At 36.2% G+C, this 19,176-nt stretch overlaps 1 protein-coding gene across 7 annotated transcripts in view; it reads left to right on the top strand.

Moving 5' to 3' along the window:
- Window positions 1–18,213, top strand: part of LOC100368208 (tumor protein D54-like) — a 57,704-nt gene extending 39,491 nt beyond the window's left edge. For 3 of the 7 annotated variants that reach the window (XM_078005786.2, XM_085507794.1, XM_085507795.1), the window contains exons 4-7: window positions 7,922–7,981; window positions 11,469–11,528; window positions 12,650–12,812; window positions 15,722–18,213. In XM_078005786.2, the coding sequence (XP_077861912.1) occupies window positions 7,922–7,981; window positions 11,469–11,528; window positions 12,650–12,812; window positions 15,722–15,883 (445 nt within the window). In that variant the 3' untranslated portion in view covers window positions 15,884–18,213. The remainder of the gene's footprint in view (window positions 1–7,921; window positions 7,982–11,468; window positions 11,529–12,649; window positions 12,813–15,721) is intronic. The other 4 variants (XM_002741472.4, XM_078005787.2, XM_006824944.3 and 1 more) reach the window with 3 other exon arrangements.
- The last annotated feature ends 963 nt before the right edge of the window (window positions 18,214–19,176 follow it).

Here is a 19,176-nt window from a genome sequence, read left to right on the forward strand (position 1 = left end):
GATTCATTGCGTCCAATGTTTCAGATACCGTGCTTCCATGGTCCATGATTCATTGCGTCCAATGTTTCAGATACCATTCTTCCATGGTCCATGATTCTTTGCGTCCAATGTTTCAGATACCATTCTTCAATGGTCCATGATTCATTGCGTCCAATGTTTCAGATACCATGCTTCCATGGTCCATGATTCATTGCGTCCAATGTTTCAGATACCGTTCTTCCATGGTCCATGATTCATTGCGTCCAATGTTTCAGATACCATGCTTCTATGGTCCATGATTCATTGCGTCCAATGTTTCAGATACCATTCTTCCATGGTCCATGATTCATTGCGTCAAATGTTTCAGATACCATGCTTCCATGGTCCATGATTCATTGCGTCCAATGTTTCAGATACCATGCTTCCATGGTCCATGATTCATTGCGTCCAATGTTTCAGATACCATGCTTCTATGGTCCATGATTCATTGCGTCCAATGTTTCAGATACCATGCTTCTATATTCCATGATTCATTGCGTCCAATGTTTCAGATACCATTCTTCCATGGTCCATGATTCATTGCGTCAAATGTTTCAGATACCATGCTTCCATGGTCCATGATTCATTGCGTCCAATGTTTCAGATACCATGCTTCCATGGTCCATGATTAATTGCGTCAAATGTTTCAGATACCATGCTTCCATAGTCCATGATTCATTGCGTCCAATGTTTCAGATACCATGCTTCCATGGTCCATGATTCATTGCGTCCAATGTTTCAGATACCATGCTTCCATGGTCCATGATTCATTGCGTCCAATGTTTCAGATACCATGCTTCCATGGTCCATGATTCATTGCATCCAATGTTTCAGATACCATGCTTCTATGGTCCATTGCATCCAATGTTTCAGATACCGTGCTTCCATGGTCCATGATTCATTGCGTCCAATGTTTCAGATACCATGCTTCCATGGTCCATGATTCATTGCGTCCAATGTTTCAGATACCATGCTTCCATGGTCCATGATTCATTGCGTCCAATGTTTCAGATACCATGCTTCCATGGTCCATGATTCATTGCGTCCAATGTTTCAGATACCATTCTTCCATGGTCCATGATTCATTGCGTCCAATGTTTCAGATACCATGCTTCCATGGTCCATGATTCATTGCGTCCAATGTTTCAGATACCGTGCTTCCATGGTCCATGATTCATTGCGTCCAATGTTTCAGATACCATTCTTCCATGGTCCATGATTCATTGCGTCCAATGTTTCAGATACCATTCTTCAATGGTCCATGATTCATTGCGTCCAATGTTTCAGATACCATGCTTCCATGGTCCATGATTCATTGCGTCCAATGTTTCAGATACCGTTCTTCCATGGTCCATGATTCATTGCGTCCAATGTTTCAGATACCATGCTTCTATGGTCCATGATTCATTGCGTCCAATGTTTCAGATACCATGCTTCCATGGTCCATGATTCATTGCGTCCAATGTTTCAGATACCATTCTTCCATGGTCCATGATTCATTGCGTCCAATGTTTCAGATACCATTCTTCAATGGTCCATGATTCATTGCGTCCAATGTTTCAGATACCATGCTTCCATGGTCCATGATTCATTGCGTCCAATGTTTCAGATACCGTTCTTCCATGGTCCATGATTCATTGCGTCCAATGTTTCAGATACCATGCTTCTATGGTCCATGATTCATTGCGTCCAATGTTTCAGATACCATTCTTCCATGGTCCATGATTCATTGCGTCCAATGTTTCAGATACCATGCTTCCATGGTCCATGATTCATTGCGTCCAATGTTTCAGATACCATGCTTCCATGGTCCATGATTCATTGCGTCCAATGTTTCAGATACCATGCTTCTATGGTCCATGATTCATTGCGTCCAATGTTTCAGATACCATGCTTCTATGGTCCATGATTCCTTGCGTCCAATGTTTCAGATACCATTCTTCCATGGTCCATGATTCATTGCGTCAAATGTTTCAGATACCATGCTTCCATGGTCCATGATTCATTGCGTCCAATGTTTCAGATACCATGCTTCCATGGTCCATGATTCATTGCGTCAAATGTTTCAGATACCATGCTTCCATGGTCCATGATTCATTGCGTCAAATGTTTCAGATACCATGCTTCCATGGTCCATGATTCATTGCGTCCAATGTTTCAGATACCATGCTTCCATGGTCCATGATTCATTGCGTCCAATGTTTCAGATACCATGCTTCCATGGTCCATGATTCATTGCATCCAATGTTTCAGATACCATGCTTCTATGGTCCATTGCATCCAATGTTTCAGATACCGTGCTTCCATGGTCCATGATTCATTGCGTCCAATGTTTCAGATACCATGCTTCCATGGTCCATGATTCATTGCGTCCAATGTTTCAGATACCATGCTTCCATGGTCCATGATTCATTGCGTCCAATGTTTCAGATACCATGCTTCCATGGTCCATGATTCATTGCGTCCAATGTTTCAGATACCATTCTTCCATGGTCCATGATTCATTGCGTCCAATGTTTCAGATACCATGCTTCCATGGTCCCTGATTCATTGCGTCAAATGTTTCAGATACCATGCTTCCATGGTCCATGATTCATTGCGTCCAATGTTTCAGATACCGTGCTTCCATGGTCCATGATTCATTGCGTCCAATGTTTCAGATACCATTCTTCCATGGTCCATGATTCATTGCGTCCAATGTTTCAGATACCATTCTTCAATGGTCCATGATTCATTGCGTCCAATGTTTCAGATACCATGCTTCCATGGTCCATGATTCATTGCGTCCAATGTTTCAGATACCGTTCTTCCATGGTCCATGATTCATTGCGTCCAATGTTTCAGATACCATGCTTCTATGGTCCATGATTCATTGCGTCCAATGTTTCAGATACCATGCTTCTATGGTCCATGATTCATTGCGTCCAATGTTTCAGATACCATTCTTCCATGGTCCATGATTCATTGTGTCAAATGTTTCAGATACCATGCTTCCATGGTCCATGATTCATTGCGTCCAATGTTTCAGATACCATGCTTCCATGGTCCCTGATTCATTGCGTCAAATGTTTCAGATACCATGCTTCCATGGTCCATGATTCATTGCGTCCAATGTTTCTGATACCATGCTTTCATGGTCCATGATTCATTGCGTCCAATGTTTCAGATACCATGCTTCCATGGTCCATGATTCATTGCGTCCAATGTTTCGGATACCATTCTTCCATGGACCATGATTCATTGCGTCCAATGTTTCAGATACCATGCTTCCATGGTCCATGATTCATTGCGTCCAATGTTTCAGATACCATGCTTCCATGGTCCATGATTCATTGCGTCCAATGTTTCGGATACCATTCTTCCATGGTCCATGATTCATTGCGTCCAATGTTTCAGATACCATGCTTCCATGGTCCATGATTCATTGCATCCAATGTTTCAGATACCATGCTTCTATGGTCCATTGCATCCAATGTTTCAGATACCGTGCTTCCATGGTCCATGATTCATTGCGTCCAATGTTTCAGATACCATGCTTCCATGGTCCATGATTCATTGCGTCCAATGTTTCAGATACCATGCTTCCATGGTCCATGATTCATTGCGTCCAATGTTTCAGATACCATGCTTCCATGGTCCATGATTCATTGCGTCCAATGTTTCAGATACCATTCTTCCATGGTCCATGATTCATTGCGTCCAATGTTTCAGATACCATGCTTCCATGGTCCATGATTCATTGCGTCCAATGTTTCAGATACCGTGCTTCCATGGTTCATGATTCATTGCGTCCAATGTTTCAGATACCATTCTTCCATGGTCCATGATTCATTGCGTCCAATGTTTCAGATACCATTCTTCAATGGTCCATGATTCATTGCGTCCAATGTTTCAGATACCATGCTTCCATGGTCCATGATTCATTGCGTCCAATGTTTCAGATACCGTTCTTCCATGGTCCATGATTCATTGCGTCCAATGTTTCAGATACCATGCTTCTATGGTCCATGATTCATTGCGTCCAATGTTTCAGATACCATTCTTCCATGGTCCATGATTCATTGCGTCAAATGTTTCAGATACCATGCTTCCATGGTCCATGATTCATTGCGTCCAATGTTTCAGATACCATGCTTCCATGGTCCATGATTCATTGCGTCCAATGTTTCAGATACCATGCTTCTATGGTCCATGATTCATTGCGTCCAATGTTTCAGATACCATGCTTCTATGGTCCATGATTCATTGCGTCCAATGTTTCAGATACCATTCTTCCATGGTCCATGATTCATTGCGTCAAATGTTTCAGATACCATGCTTCCATGGTCCATGATTCATTGCGTCCAATGTTTCAGATACCATGCTTCCATGGTCCATGATTCATTGCGTCAAATGTTTCAGATACCATGCTTCCATGGTCCATGATTCATTGCGTCCAATGTTTCAGATACCATGCTTCCATGGTCCATGATTCATTGCGTCCAATGTTTCGGATACCATGCTTCCATGGTCCATGATTCATTGCATCCAATGTTTCAGATACCATGCTTCTATGGTCCATTGCATCCAATGTTTCAGATACCGTGCTTCCATGGTCCATGATTCATTGCGTCCAATGTTTCAGATACCATGCTTCCATGGTCCATGATTCATTGCGTCCAATGTTTCAGATACCATGCTTCCATGGTCCATGATTCATTGCGTCCAATGTTTCAGATACCATGCTTCCATGGTCCATGATTCATTGCGTCCAATGTTTCAGATACCATTCTTCCATGGTCCATGATTCATTGCGTCCAATGTTTCAGATACCATGCTTCTATGGTCCATGATTCATTGCTTCCAATGTTTCAGATACCATTCTTCCATGGTCCATGATTCATTGCGTCAAATGTTTCAGATACCATGCTTCCATGGTCCATGATTCATTGCGTCCAATGTTTCAGATACCATGCTTCCATGGTCCATGATTCATTGCGTCAAATGTTTCAGATACCATGCTTCCATGGTCCATGATTCATTGCGTCCAATGTTTCAGATACCATGCTTCCATGGTCCATGATTCATTGCGTCCAATGTTTCAGATACCATGCTTCCATGGTCCATGATTCATTGCGTCCAATGTTTCGGATACCATTCTTCCATGGTCCATGATTCATTGCGTCCAATGTTTCAGATACCATGCTTCCATGGTCCATGATTCATTGCGTCCAATGTTTCAGATACTATGCTTCCATGGTCCATGATTCATTGCGTCCAATGTTTCGGATACCATTCTTCCATGGTCCATGATTCATTGCGTCCAATGTTTCAGATACCATGCTTCCATGGTCCATGATTCATTGCGTCCAATGTTTCAGATACCATGCTTCCATGGTCCATGATTCATTGCGTCCAATGTTTCGGATACCATTCTTCCATGGTCCATGATTCATTGCGTCCAATGTTTCAGATACCATGCTTCCATGGTCCATGATTCATTGCATCCAATGTTTCAGATACCATGCTTCTATGGTCCATTGCATCCAATGTTTCAGATACCGTGCTTCCATGGTCCATGATTCATTGCGTCCAATGTTTCAGATACCATGCTTCCATGGTCCATGATTCATTGCGTCCAATGTTTCAGATACCATGCTTCCATGGTCCATGATTCATTGCGTCCAATGTTTCAGATACCATGCTTCCATGGTCCATGATTCATTGCGTCCAATGTTTCAGATACCATTCTTCCATGGTCCATGATTCATTGCGTCCAATGTTTCAGATACCGTGCTTCCATGGTCCATGATTCATTGCGTCCAATGTTTCAGATACCATTCTTCCATGGTCCATGATTCATTGCGTCCAATGTTTCAGATACCATTCTTCAATGGTCCATGATTCATTGCGTCCAATGTTTCAGATACCATGCTTCCATGGTCCATGATTCATTGCGTCCAATGTTTCAGATACCGTTCTTCCATGGTCCATGATTCATTGCGTCCAATGTTTCAGATACCATGCTTCTATGGTCCATGATTCATTGCGTCCAATGTTTCAGATACCATGCTTCTATGGTCCATGATTCATTGCGTCCAATGTTTCAGATACCATTCTTCCATGGTCCATGATTCATTGCGTCAAATGTTTCAGATACCATGCTTCCATGGTCCATGATTCATTGCGTCCAATGTTTCAGATACCATGCTTCCATGGTCCATGATTCATTGCGTCCAATGTTTCAGATACCATGCTTCCATGGTCCATGATTCATTGCGTCCAATGTTTCAGATACCATTCTTCCATGGTCCATGATTCATTGCGTCCAATGTTTCAGATACCGTGCTTCCATGGTCCATGATTCATTGCGTCCAATGTTTCAGATACCATTCTTCCATGGTCCATGATTCATTGCGTCCAATGTTTCAGATACCATTCTTCAATGGTCCATGATTCATTGCGTCCAATGTTTCAGATACCATGCTTCCATGGTCCATGATTCATTGCGTCCAATGTTTCAGATACCGTTCTTCCATGGTCCATGATTCATTGCGTCCAATGTTTCAGATACCATGCTTCCATGGTCCATGATTCATTGCGTCCAATGTTTCAGATACCATTCTTCCATAGTCCATGATTCATTGCGTCCAATGTTTCAGATACCATGCTTCCATGGTACATGATTCATTGCGTCCAATGTTTCAGATACCATGCTTCCATGGTCCATGATTCATTGCGTCAAATGTTTCAGATACCATGCTTCCATGGTCCATGATTCATTGCGTCCAATGTTTCAGATACCATGCTTCCATGGTCCATGATTCATTGCGTCCAATGTTTCAGATACCATGCTTCCATGGTCCATGATTCATTGCGTCCAATGTTTCAGATACCATGCTTCCATGGTCCATGATTCATTGCGTCCAATGTTTCAGATACCATGCTTCCATAGTCCATGATTCATTGTGCCCAATGTTTCAGATACCATGCTTCCATGGTCCATGATTCATTGCGTCCAATGTTTCAGATACCATGCTTCTATGGTCCATGATTTATTGCGTCCAATGTTTCAGATACCATGCTTCCATAGTCCATGATTCATTGCGTCCAATGTTTCAGATACCATGCTTCCATGGTCCATGATTCATTGCGTCCAATGTTTCAGATACCATGCTTCTATGGTCCATGATTCATTGCCTCCAATGTTTCAGATACCATGCTTCCATGGTCCATGATTCATTGCGTCCAATGTTTCAGATACCATGCTTCTATGGTCCATGATTCATTGATGCAATGGAACACCTATTCAGGACAAAAATATGTCTCATGACTATCTCACTCTCAATGATATCTGGCGGCCATTTTTGTTTACATGTAAGGTCTATTGTAATAATTCCATGCAGTGTATATGTACAGTGATTGCTGTATACTGATTTTTAGATATGTACATTTCATGACAGAAAGAAACATTTTTCCTGTTATACATGTATGTTGACTGCATTCATGTAAAATTGAAAATGTCATCTATCATCAACTTATATACTAACATGTACATGTAGTACATCTTATTCACTATGTAGTACTGTATTATTTCATTATATATCCCAGCATGCATCAGTACACCACCAAATTATGCAAAACTGTTAATCTTTGCGTCCAGAGAATAAAAAAACTACTTAACACTTTAATACAGATGTGCTAAGACCATAAACAACTTTCCAAATAATATACTATAGAATGTATTAATTATTATAACCGATAGATTCTCTAATTAACTTTAATTATGCATACAACATTAATTATATATTCATATTAATTATGCATACAACAATCTTTCATAGTACCAGTGACCATACAAATATAGTAGTTTTTTCAAGCATTCTTTCATATTTTTTTGTTTGCTTTTTTTTCTTTTCTTCAGCTATCAGACTACCAGCTCGCGATTAAAAGAATGGAACGAGAAAGTTACCCAGTCGTCAGCGTGAGTGTACATTTCTCATGATCCTCTACATCTAGGATCTGATTTTTGGAAACTCTCTCTGTCTCTCACTACTGACACTGACTTTTGGCATGCAGTGTTTTTTTTTCTGATCTGTCTCTTAACAAAACAACAACATAATGTAGTTAGAATAATACTCTAACAATATTTGCTTGGTTCATAGTGCATTATTAAACACTCGCACTGTCCACTGATAAAAAGGTTGTGCCTGAAACTCACTGCTAAAGCTTTTCTTTACTCAGCTAGTCGGTTTTATAAATAGCTTAGATTGCTTTTTGTGCACCATAAATTCAACAGCAAAAAATCTCTTGTGTTGATTTACAAAATATGATTCAATTTGTTTGAAATATTAAGTCTTCATTCCTACCATTTACAACCAAGGACAGCATAACATAACATAATCATAGTCTACATGCTATGCTAGTGTTATGTGTTTTGTTATTTTCTGTTAAGTTCATGTCAGTGTCAATGCTTTCTAATTTCACTCACTCTGCAAGACATCACCCAAAGTTGACACACAGATACAGACACAAGATACAAAGTGAAACTCAGATACCATTCTTCCATGGTCCATGATTCATTGCGTCAAATGTTTCAGATACCATGCTTCCATGGTCCATGATTCATTGCGTCCATAAACTAAACGTATCTGAAACTTTTGTGTACCTGATAAATAACCAATAAGTCTAGCGCAATTCTATTCTGTGATAGGTGTTGTTAAATTCCCTGGTAGGTGTAAATAATTTTATTCAAAGTAACAAATTTGATTGGTTATTTTTCATTTAGAATATACAAATCTCTTTATACATTTGTACATTGTTATCAGCAAACATTGTCAAATCAAAGTAATTGTAATCCTTCCGTGTTCCCAATTTACAATACAGAAATACTGCACTAGACACTGCTACTTATTAGAGGGGTGTATTGTATTTCTAATCTCACTGACACATGTGACCATTTAAAGCTTGCTGTCATGTGACGACTATCCACTTTTACTATAAAGCATTTTGTCTGAAGTGCCCAATCCAAATTTCCTATATATCCTTTAGACAGTATTTTAAGGCCCATATGGATGGTACAAATACATTGTTAGGATTTAAAGTTCACAAATAGGGACTTAAAGATTGACCTCAGTCTGTGCATTCTTTCATCTGTCTGTGCGTATCCAGCCATACAATGTATCTCACACATGGGCCTAATTAAACTTCACACATACCCGGTACATCATATTGGACATATGCACATGCATTTGTTTGATGATCCAATTCAAGATGGATGAATGGCAGCCATTTTAAGGCCAAAAGTGTATCAAAATAATATGTTTTACATAAATTGAACATAATGGAACCATGTTGCCTTTCATTTTATTTTTCGGATTGTGTTCAAAATGGCTGACTGGGGGCCATTTTCTTTGATCATACCTTGACTAAACACGTGCAAACTTCATGTGTACATTAGAGACATACATTGTATTAAATAAATGTATGTGCATTTTTTTCACCATGCATCAAATTCAAAATGGCTGACTTTCGAACATAGTGGGTTTGTTTCATGTCTGTCATGTAATAATTTTATAAGAGCTAAAAACATTTTCAGAAACAGAATTCTATTTCCATCACAGGCGATTTTTTTCAATGTAAACAAAATTAAGTGATCTGATGAAGTAATCTAAGACATACTCGGTATTGGCAATGTAGTTAAGTAACCCTTTTAAAGAGAAAATTCAATAAAATGAAATCAAATACATTTTGAAAGAATGCATATACAGCTTTTTACAGAACTTCAATTTCTTTGTTTTCTGTGCTAGATGGAAAATAATAATATCCACCATATAATAACTTTTTAAAATATCTGAGTACAGTGATGAAATGTTATACTATAGAATATAATAACTAGCTTATGAAACAACTCAAATGTGGGTGTGTGTAGATGATAAAACATTTTTAATCCAAACTGCTTTTTTAGCTCCGCTGTCGACTTTGTCGAGCGGAGCTTATCATATGAGTGATTGTCCGTCGTCCGTGTCAATGTTTTACTTTTTCGACTTCTTCTTGAAAACTACAAGCCTGAATGCTTTGATACTTGGTGTATATGTACCTTGGGTAGACCTCTCTTAGGTTAAATCATTTCATGTTGATATCTTCAATTCTCTAATTTTGGTGAATATTTTTGTCATTTTTGGTAGAAAGTGATATTTTCGACTTCTTGTTAAAAACCGCAAGTGCAATTGCTTTGATATTACATTTATAGATACTACATGTGGACCGCTCTCAGATTTGTTCATTTTGTAATGATATCTTTAATTCTCTAATTTTGGTGAATATTTTTGTCATTTTTGGTAAAAAGTGATATTTTCGACTTCTTGTTAAAAACCGCAAGTCCAATTGCTTTGATACTACATATATAGATACTATATGTAGATCTTTCTCAGATTTGTTCATTTCGTGATGTTATCTTCAATTCTCTAATTTTGGTGAATATTTTTGTCATTTTTGGTAGAAAGTGATATTTTCGACTTCTTGTTAAAAACTGCAACTCCGATTGCTTTGATACTATACATATTGTTCATTTTCTAATGATGTCTTCAGTTCCTTAATTGAAATGTGCATTGCTAACAGCAGAGCTATCTCAGCCGATAGGCTGCTTGTTTGCATTTTCTTTTCAGTAATTTATTAGATGAACAAAGATCTTGTAAATTGCTTTCACTAGTGCAAAAATTATAAATATGACTGTCGCTATTTTAGTGTTTGTTCACTTATTTTTTGTCATAATCGAAAGTTATCATAAACTGCATTACATTATACTTAGTGATCTACACTACAAATTTACAATTATGTAATCTTTGTTTTACTTCTCATCTTCGTCACTCTCACCTCATATTCATTATCAATTTAACTGTTTCTCAAAATGTTGATACAATGTTTTGCTCGTTTTCATGAAATTTTCTGTAATTTATTTGTTTATTTGGACCAGATTGATTTCATTTCTCATTGACTGCAGATCTTGATCAACAATTCAGAAAATTTTTTGAACAATTACAAGCGTAGGGTGAAAGTTAAATGTACATTGCTCCTAAACATTTGTCTGCAATATTAAATTGGCAAGTTTCTAAATATTCTATTTGTTACATAAAATAATAAATCAGTCTGAAAGGTTTTGACATGCTCATGAAAGATGTGTGGCTGTCAGTGTGAAAGAAAGATATGTTGTAGCACCACCATGCTGCCATCTTGAACAATCTTTTGTTTTTACTTCTGCCTGCCTGCCTCTATAACAATTCCTTGAATATTATATCATCTCATCCTGTATCTTCAGCACATGGGAGCCATATCATAATTTTTGTACATCTCACTAACAGTATTTTTCAAATAACTACATGTTCCATCAGTTTGGTGAAATGGCTTTACTATGATGTCCAGGAATTATTCTGCCCATTGCTGTATTTTTTATGATTAAATTTTTCTCTCAGATATCAGAAGACTAATGAAAAATTTACTACTTGGAATGATCAACTTGTTAGTTCTGATGCGTAAGTGGCCTAAATCAACACATTCCAAGTATTTGCATAACTCAAACTGAGGTTTTATGTATCAGATTGTACTTTCTATGTACCCTGCATTGTGCAATTTTAGTGAAAAGTTTAGTTTGTCATCTTATCAAAGTATAATCCTGTTACATTTGATGAACACTTCTGTGGAATGGATGTTTAGAATGCACTTACATACATGTAAATGATATCAATGTGTCTTTACTCAGAATAATTTAGCAAGTGATAAATGCATGTTTTGTTTATGTGTGTTAGCTCTGATGGAGCTAATACTGTGTTTGTACTTGTGCATTGTACATTTAGTGTTAATTGTTGCATCTTTTATCGTCATTTCTGTGACAATCATGTGTGATATCAATTGGTATGGTGGTGGTCATCAAATGTAAAAACTTATTTAAGGTTGAAATAACTGATATTTGTCATGTGACATATTTTTGACTCTCCATTTCAATATATGTTGCACAAATTAGGGATATCCAGCCTTGATTTCTAAGTAGAAGCTTTCCGATTCAAAATTGAAATGAGTTTTCCTCAAAAGTATATACTGGGGACTTCTGGCACATTCATTGACCAACGATATTGGAAAGTGAATAGATTCAACACTGGTGTACATCATTTCATGATGACTGTAATAAAATAATTTACTACATACACAAATTTGTTTCATCATTTTTAGATTAGGAGGTAACATTGTTGCTATACAGCTGTATTGTCAGCCAATTTGCATAAGTGATATGTTGTTAAATTACTTCTGTATTTATTTTTTTTTCGATGAGTAACCATGATTTTGAAGATTATATGAATAGATTTTTAAACAACCTGATTTAAAACTGTAACATGGTTTTTTTTTTACCTAGTAGCTAGGTGCATGTCTATGCTCAGTGCTGTTGAATTTTGACATTCAGTAATGAACACTGCCCTCTATAGTTATAGATGCAATCATTATCTGGTATGCTGTTGAAATCTTTACATGACATTAATACTGCCCTCTATGGCTACATTATACACTTATATTTTAAGGTGCTCTCGACATTGCACAATGAACACTGCCTTCTATGGATATAGATGCATTTATGATCTAGAATACTGTATTTGTTTTGCAGTTACACCAAGACTAAAACTGGATTAACTAGTGCTTCACAAAAGACTGGTGCTGCTTTCTCTTCATTTGGCAGCGCTGTTAGTAAGAAGATGGGTGAGATCAGAGGTTCAAATGCCTTTAAATCAATGGAAGAAAAAACCTCTAGTTTTGCCAGTACTGTCAAGGTATGTATTCACGTTAAAGGAAAGCAGAGGTCTGGCTTTTACTGCTCTGTGCAGGGAAGTTTGGATCAATGAAAGAATTATGTCAATAAAAACAACTTGTATCTGCAGCAGCGTGCCCTATATATCGGGTATAAAAGAGGCTGTGAAGTACTGTAAAGGGGTTAATTATTCACTGGGTTTTAATTTTGCTTATTTCGCTGACTGGAAAATGCGCTAAATTAAAACCCATTGACTATGTAAAATTTAGCATGGAACACATTATCTAAATGATAAAACCGTGAATTTAAAACCCGCTGAATATGCCTGAAATGGGAAATCAGTGAATTTTAACCCAGTGAAAATTAGTGATTTTACAGTAGACAACAAATGTTCACTTTGCATGACGTCATTTTGCCTCTAGAGGGCTAGTGAATGATGTCACCAATAAACAATGACACCTGAACCCATTTATTCTAGTTTGTTAACCCCATTGTAGTGCTACTATAAGTCCATGTTACTGACAATTTATAAGTTAAAACATGGTGAGGTGTTGTGCGTATGGATGCCAAAACTGTTCATGTAATATCCCATTTGATGCTAAGTTTTTTATATCCCATATAAAAAATTACATTGTTGATTGTAAAAAACGGCAGAGGAACTAACCTGGAAATGACGACACATGTGTACGAGTTATTAGTAGACAGTGAGTGAATAAATATTGCAATGTACAAGTTCAAACTAAATCGACCACTTATCACTTAATTACAGACTACACAGTTTTTTTCCGTAAATTCCTATCAGTGTTATATTTGTTTGAAATTAAAGTTATTAAGTTGGAAATAATTTATTACCTCATCAAATTTGTCATTTCATATAAATATGCATGTATGATAGATGGCAGACTATCTATCATGAGATTTATTTTATTGCATGGGAAAAAAACAGGAAGGGTAAAAAGGACGATGATCATCATTGTGATGTGTCCTCTTTGATGTGTGTCCCATGTGGTGTATACAATCAATATACACCATTGATGTACTTTGCAAATCAGACAATCATACCATACTTGTGGTACATTTTGTGGCAGTACGTCATGTCAGAATATTGTTTAAAGGGCGGCAGTCGTCATGTTGTGTCCTGTTCAATATGGGACTCACAGCGATGCATACAATGCGACGACCACCACGCTTTAAAATAAAATATTCCATCCCAGTAAAATCTAGGTCAAAGAGTCAGATTGCGTGCATATAATTATAGATATTTCATTACCGGTATTTATAAGTATTTCAACTTTAGACAGCTATGAACACCAGAAAGACAACTATAAACCAATGTGAACCTCTGAACATTTTTAGTTGTTTGAACTTTAAACGCAACCTGTTATTGCATCCATATTTACAACACCTCACCATGTTTTAACTTTTAAATTGTCAGTAACAAGGACTTATAGTAGCACTACTATGGGATAAACAAACTAGAATGAATGGTTCAGGTGTCATTGTTCAATTGTGAAGTCATCCACTAGTACTCTAGATGTGAAATGACACTTTGCATAGAGGAGATTCCTCTATTTCACAGCCCAGATTATACCCCATATATAGGGCATTCCGCAGCGTATACAAGTTGTTTTTATCACCAGAATCGTATTTCATGTATGAGTAACAAAAGCCAGACCTCTGTTTTCCTTTATTCAGCAAATGATGTCAACGATCTCCAGTTTTCTCTTCTTATTTTGAAAACATTGATGACCATCATATTCACAAAATATTACTTTTATAATATATATCATTTTGATAAAACTGACAACTAAAATAAGAATACAAACATATTTGTTAAAAAATATAAATATTTAATAAGACTGATTATAGTAGATATAGAACTTAATTATTTATTGTAAAATACTGAAGTGTTGCAAGCTTCAAGGTCAAAGTTAAGTGTAATATTCAATTTATATGCATTAATATACATAATTACCATACAGCAATCATAAACTCCCCTCAGTGTCATATTATTTTGAAATTAAAGTTATTGGGTTGGAAATAATTTATTAGCTCATCAAATTTGTCATTTCATATAAACATGCATGTATGATAGATGGCAGACTATCTATCATGAGATTTAACATCACTTTAAAATACTGTTATTTTATTGAATGGGAAAAAAACAGGATGAGTAAAAAGGGCGGTGATCGTCATCGTGATATGTCCTCTTTGATGTGCATCCCATGTGGTGTATACAATATGTGTAGAATACATTTGTTTGAAAGCAGATCGCCAACCAGCAATCGGCAGCCAGCAATCGCCAGCCAGCGATCGCTAGCCAGTAATCGTCACTGTATGAACAACAACACATCCAATTTTGGATTTAGATTTCTGAAATGCACTTTGTTCAATATTCCAGGCAAGATAATCAACCATAATTTATAATACAAATGTAACTCTGCTGTGTTTAATTAGCTAATGAACTATGTCAAAAATTATAATTTGGTCTTACATTTTCCCTGTTTTTATGTGTTTTGGAATAATTTTTACCAAATAGATATAATTCCTTATTGGTTGCAAGTCTTGAAAAACAAAATCCGCAAAAAAACTTTTGTGGTGACATAACCTTGGCAGTGAAAGAGTTAATGCAATGTGTGGGTCAGAGTGAAAACATCACAGTCGCATATCAGGTACTGTTATGGTATTTAAAATTTTCAAAAGATTTTGAGAAATGTTGCATGGATATTTGATGAAAAATTCAACTGCTGAAAACATCATAACACTAACAGGCAAATAATGAAGATCATTTTGTTGATTTAAAATAGAGGATTCTGGTAAAAATAACATTGTACCATACCAATATAAAAGAAATATTAATAATAAAAAGTGCTTTATATAAATATTCATTGAATGATTTATCACAACCTTTATTGTACTTTCTTTTGATAGACTGTAGTGACTGGACAACCAAGTCCTACAAACCAGGAGGGTTCCAGTTTTGAAGATGCTCTTAACAGCACTGCAGAAGAACAACACAAACAACATGATGAAGCTGATCTAGTTAGTCCAGGAACTAATACTTTGTCAGCAGAGGACAAAATTCCCTTATGAACTATTAAGCTTAATTGATTGACTGAACACACTTGAATCTGCTATGTAGGGTGTTTTATTTTCAGAATGGGTTTTTAAATTCTGGTCATTGTCTTCTGTTCTCTTGCTGTTGTAATTGCATGAAATTATATCCAACCACAATTATTTAAGTGCAATGTATACATTACTATGTGCGTTACATTATTTTGTAGATCTGAGATACATGTTTCAAAAATGTCTTTGATCCACATTTCCTTTAGGTAATATTTCATAAAACTTGCATTTAAGACAGAACACATGGCTTTGAATATTTAATTTGTTATTGTCTTACTTCAACACTTTACAAATCTCCTTATTTTATTGTGCATATCGCTGAAAACATTGGTCAATTATGTTGAAATGACTCAAATTTACATCGAGAATTGCAGGCAGAATTGTGCTCAAAGGTTAAGTTTGACATTATCATGGTAAGAAAAGTTAAAATTTTGGGCTTGACATGTGCTGAAAAAAAGATTGGTTCGTTGTTGATTCATCTATCAAGCAAGCTTCATCACTTTGTGTTATTGTGTATTAAATTCCATATGAGAACTCTCCTATTTATTACTTGTATCTGTAGACTACAGGAATTTTAGTTATTGAAGTTAGTTTTCTAAATGTACGAATTATTCATCAAGCCATTGTGTATATAGTTATTAATTCCTTTGATTAATCCGTATCTATCTTCTTTCCAACATGCAATTTAGTTCCTATATGTATATTCATCTGTTTTCACACAAGCATGGTCATATAATAGGTACATTCACCAAGGCAAGTTGATATACTCTTCAATCAGTTTCATTTTCTTCTTTTACAAAGTGATGTTGATTTTGTGCTTTGGCACATGTACTTACACATGTCCAATAATAACTTAGTTTTGCTGGAGAATGAACAGGATATATGTATGATATATGGTGTGTACCATCTCTCAGGCATGTAGATTGCAGTATTTCGCAGGTGTGGATCTTAAGTCCGTCAGTAGCATCATAACTAGGACTAAACGTTCACTACTTGGTCACTATTCAAACTCCACAGCAGTCCAGGCATATTATTTGCAAATGTAATGTGGTTAACTGAGAACAATTATTCCCAATCAATTTACAAATTGCTAGAATGAAACTTAGTGAGGATAAATTGCATTATTAAATTTTTGGATGATATGGTTAATCTCAATAAATTGAGTTGTTTATGTCAACTATGATTATCTGCTTATTGTTCCATAAAACAGTGATGATTTGATCAGACAACCTAATTACATTTTTATCATGACTGTGAATTGTTTGTATCTCTACCATATATGGCCGATCCTTTGTACCTTTCCATTCAGACAAGATCTGTGCTGTGAATATATTACCGGTAGTACATTTTGCAAATCATAAACACATTTCCATAGCAAGTGTAGTACATTGTACACTGTGTTTTTCTAGCATATGACGAATTTGAAAAGCATGAAACTGTGTCCATGCTTGATGTAACTTCTTTCATTACTATCAAAACTACATATTTCTACCAGAAGTGCAATTCAAAAAGTGTTTATTTCTGTGTATTTACGCAATGTCCTTGCCGTTCATTGATAGTTGGCATTGGATTATGTGCACCATTTCGAATTGTCACAGCATGTATAACTAACTAGTTTGCAATGTTTTCTTAATAATATATGTATCCCATGTTCTCTCTAATTGCTATTCTTCATTATTTTAACTGTTTTCGATTCTAAGTCGTAAAATCTGTTGTTTGCAAATGATTTGAGTTAGTTTGTATCATAATGTTGACAACCATTGGGTTTTAGGTGTAATACATACATGGTATATGGATATGGAGACTCCATATCGTTCATATATTGTTGAGAAACCATAATACAGAGACACACAATTTAATATCTTATTCGTGTCACGGCTGTTTACATTAATTTGTTAAGGCATTTAATCCTATTGGAAAAGTGCAGATGACAATTATAACATACCCAAAAGTTGCATGGACTAACTTTATTGAAGATAATAATCGTTGTTATAGCTGGCTAAATGAGGTGCATTTTGCATTGCAAACTTGTTTCTCATCTTAAATTTCAAATATAACCTCACAGCTAAGCCAAAAAAAAAAATGTTGGAAAAAATGGTTTATGATATATTTTAAAAATCGTTTTCACAACTGTTGAAACGAACTAATTTACTATATAATGTATTATATTAGATACGACTTAGGTGTTTCTTAATGTTGTATTCTGTCTGTTCTGCATGAATTCACTTCATTCCTAAACAAGGCTTAGAGCTCATTTCTGGTTATCAAAGTGAATAAAACTTTTTTCATAAACAATATTTATGACATATCCTGTTGATTCTATTTCCAATTCTTCATTATGTCTTTGAAAATAAGGGATCAATATTACGATTATGATAATTCAATTCCATTGTATTTCCATATATCTAATATGATGAATGTTAGTAATTATTAGAAATTATCGGACTGGTAAAATAAGGAATATTCGCGGTATGAATCTAAATTACAGACACATTTACAAACCTGAAACGCGAGATTCGAATTTGCGCCTCTGTAAATGAACACTCCCCTCTTGCTGTACCAACAGAACGTGGTGGGGAGGTCATGTGGTAGCACATTGGACTGAAAGATTTTGTATTTGACAAAAAAAGTTACAATGTAATTTTATGGACACATCTGTAATCGACAATCACGCACACACAGATTTGTATTATTCAGGGTGTGCATTTAGTGCATCAAAGGACGCCTTCTGTACGTGTTTATTGCACATTATCTTTCACCAGTTTGTCAGGCCTGAAAATGCACGATTGGGTAAGGTTAAACCACATACACAATCTTTATCGCTTGTGTGTGTTGTGGATCTGATCCAATTACAGTTGTATTCAATAAACACTTTTTGTGACGTTTTATCCACAAACTATTCACGCTGTAGAGAGTTAGGTACGACGTATATTCACCGCAACAAAAGTTAATTTTAATAGTGTTTGAGGGTCTCCTGTTTTGAGTCAAATAAGGCATCACACAGATGTGATTTTTTTCAATGTTAGAAACCATAAACTTGCGGTGGTGTAACTTTTTCTTAGTTGCATATTAGACAGAAGGAATTGGTTTGAGGACAAGGAAGCAACCAAGATTTGGAGTTTATACAAAATGTTTTGATGATGTTGGTCTCTGATACTATACTGATAAATGTACATGATAATATTTAAAAAGTAATGATCTTGCGCAAAGGTACTGTAATGTCCCTAGACCAATTATGTGATCATTTGAACATTCCTTAT

This window comes from Saccoglossus kowalevskii, chromosome 14 (genome assembly GCF_978046115.1).
Source record: "Saccoglossus kowalevskii chromosome 14, keSacKowa6.1, whole genome shotgun sequence".
Taxonomy (NCBI): Eukaryota; Metazoa; Hemichordata; class Enteropneusta; family Harrimaniidae; genus Saccoglossus; species Saccoglossus kowalevskii.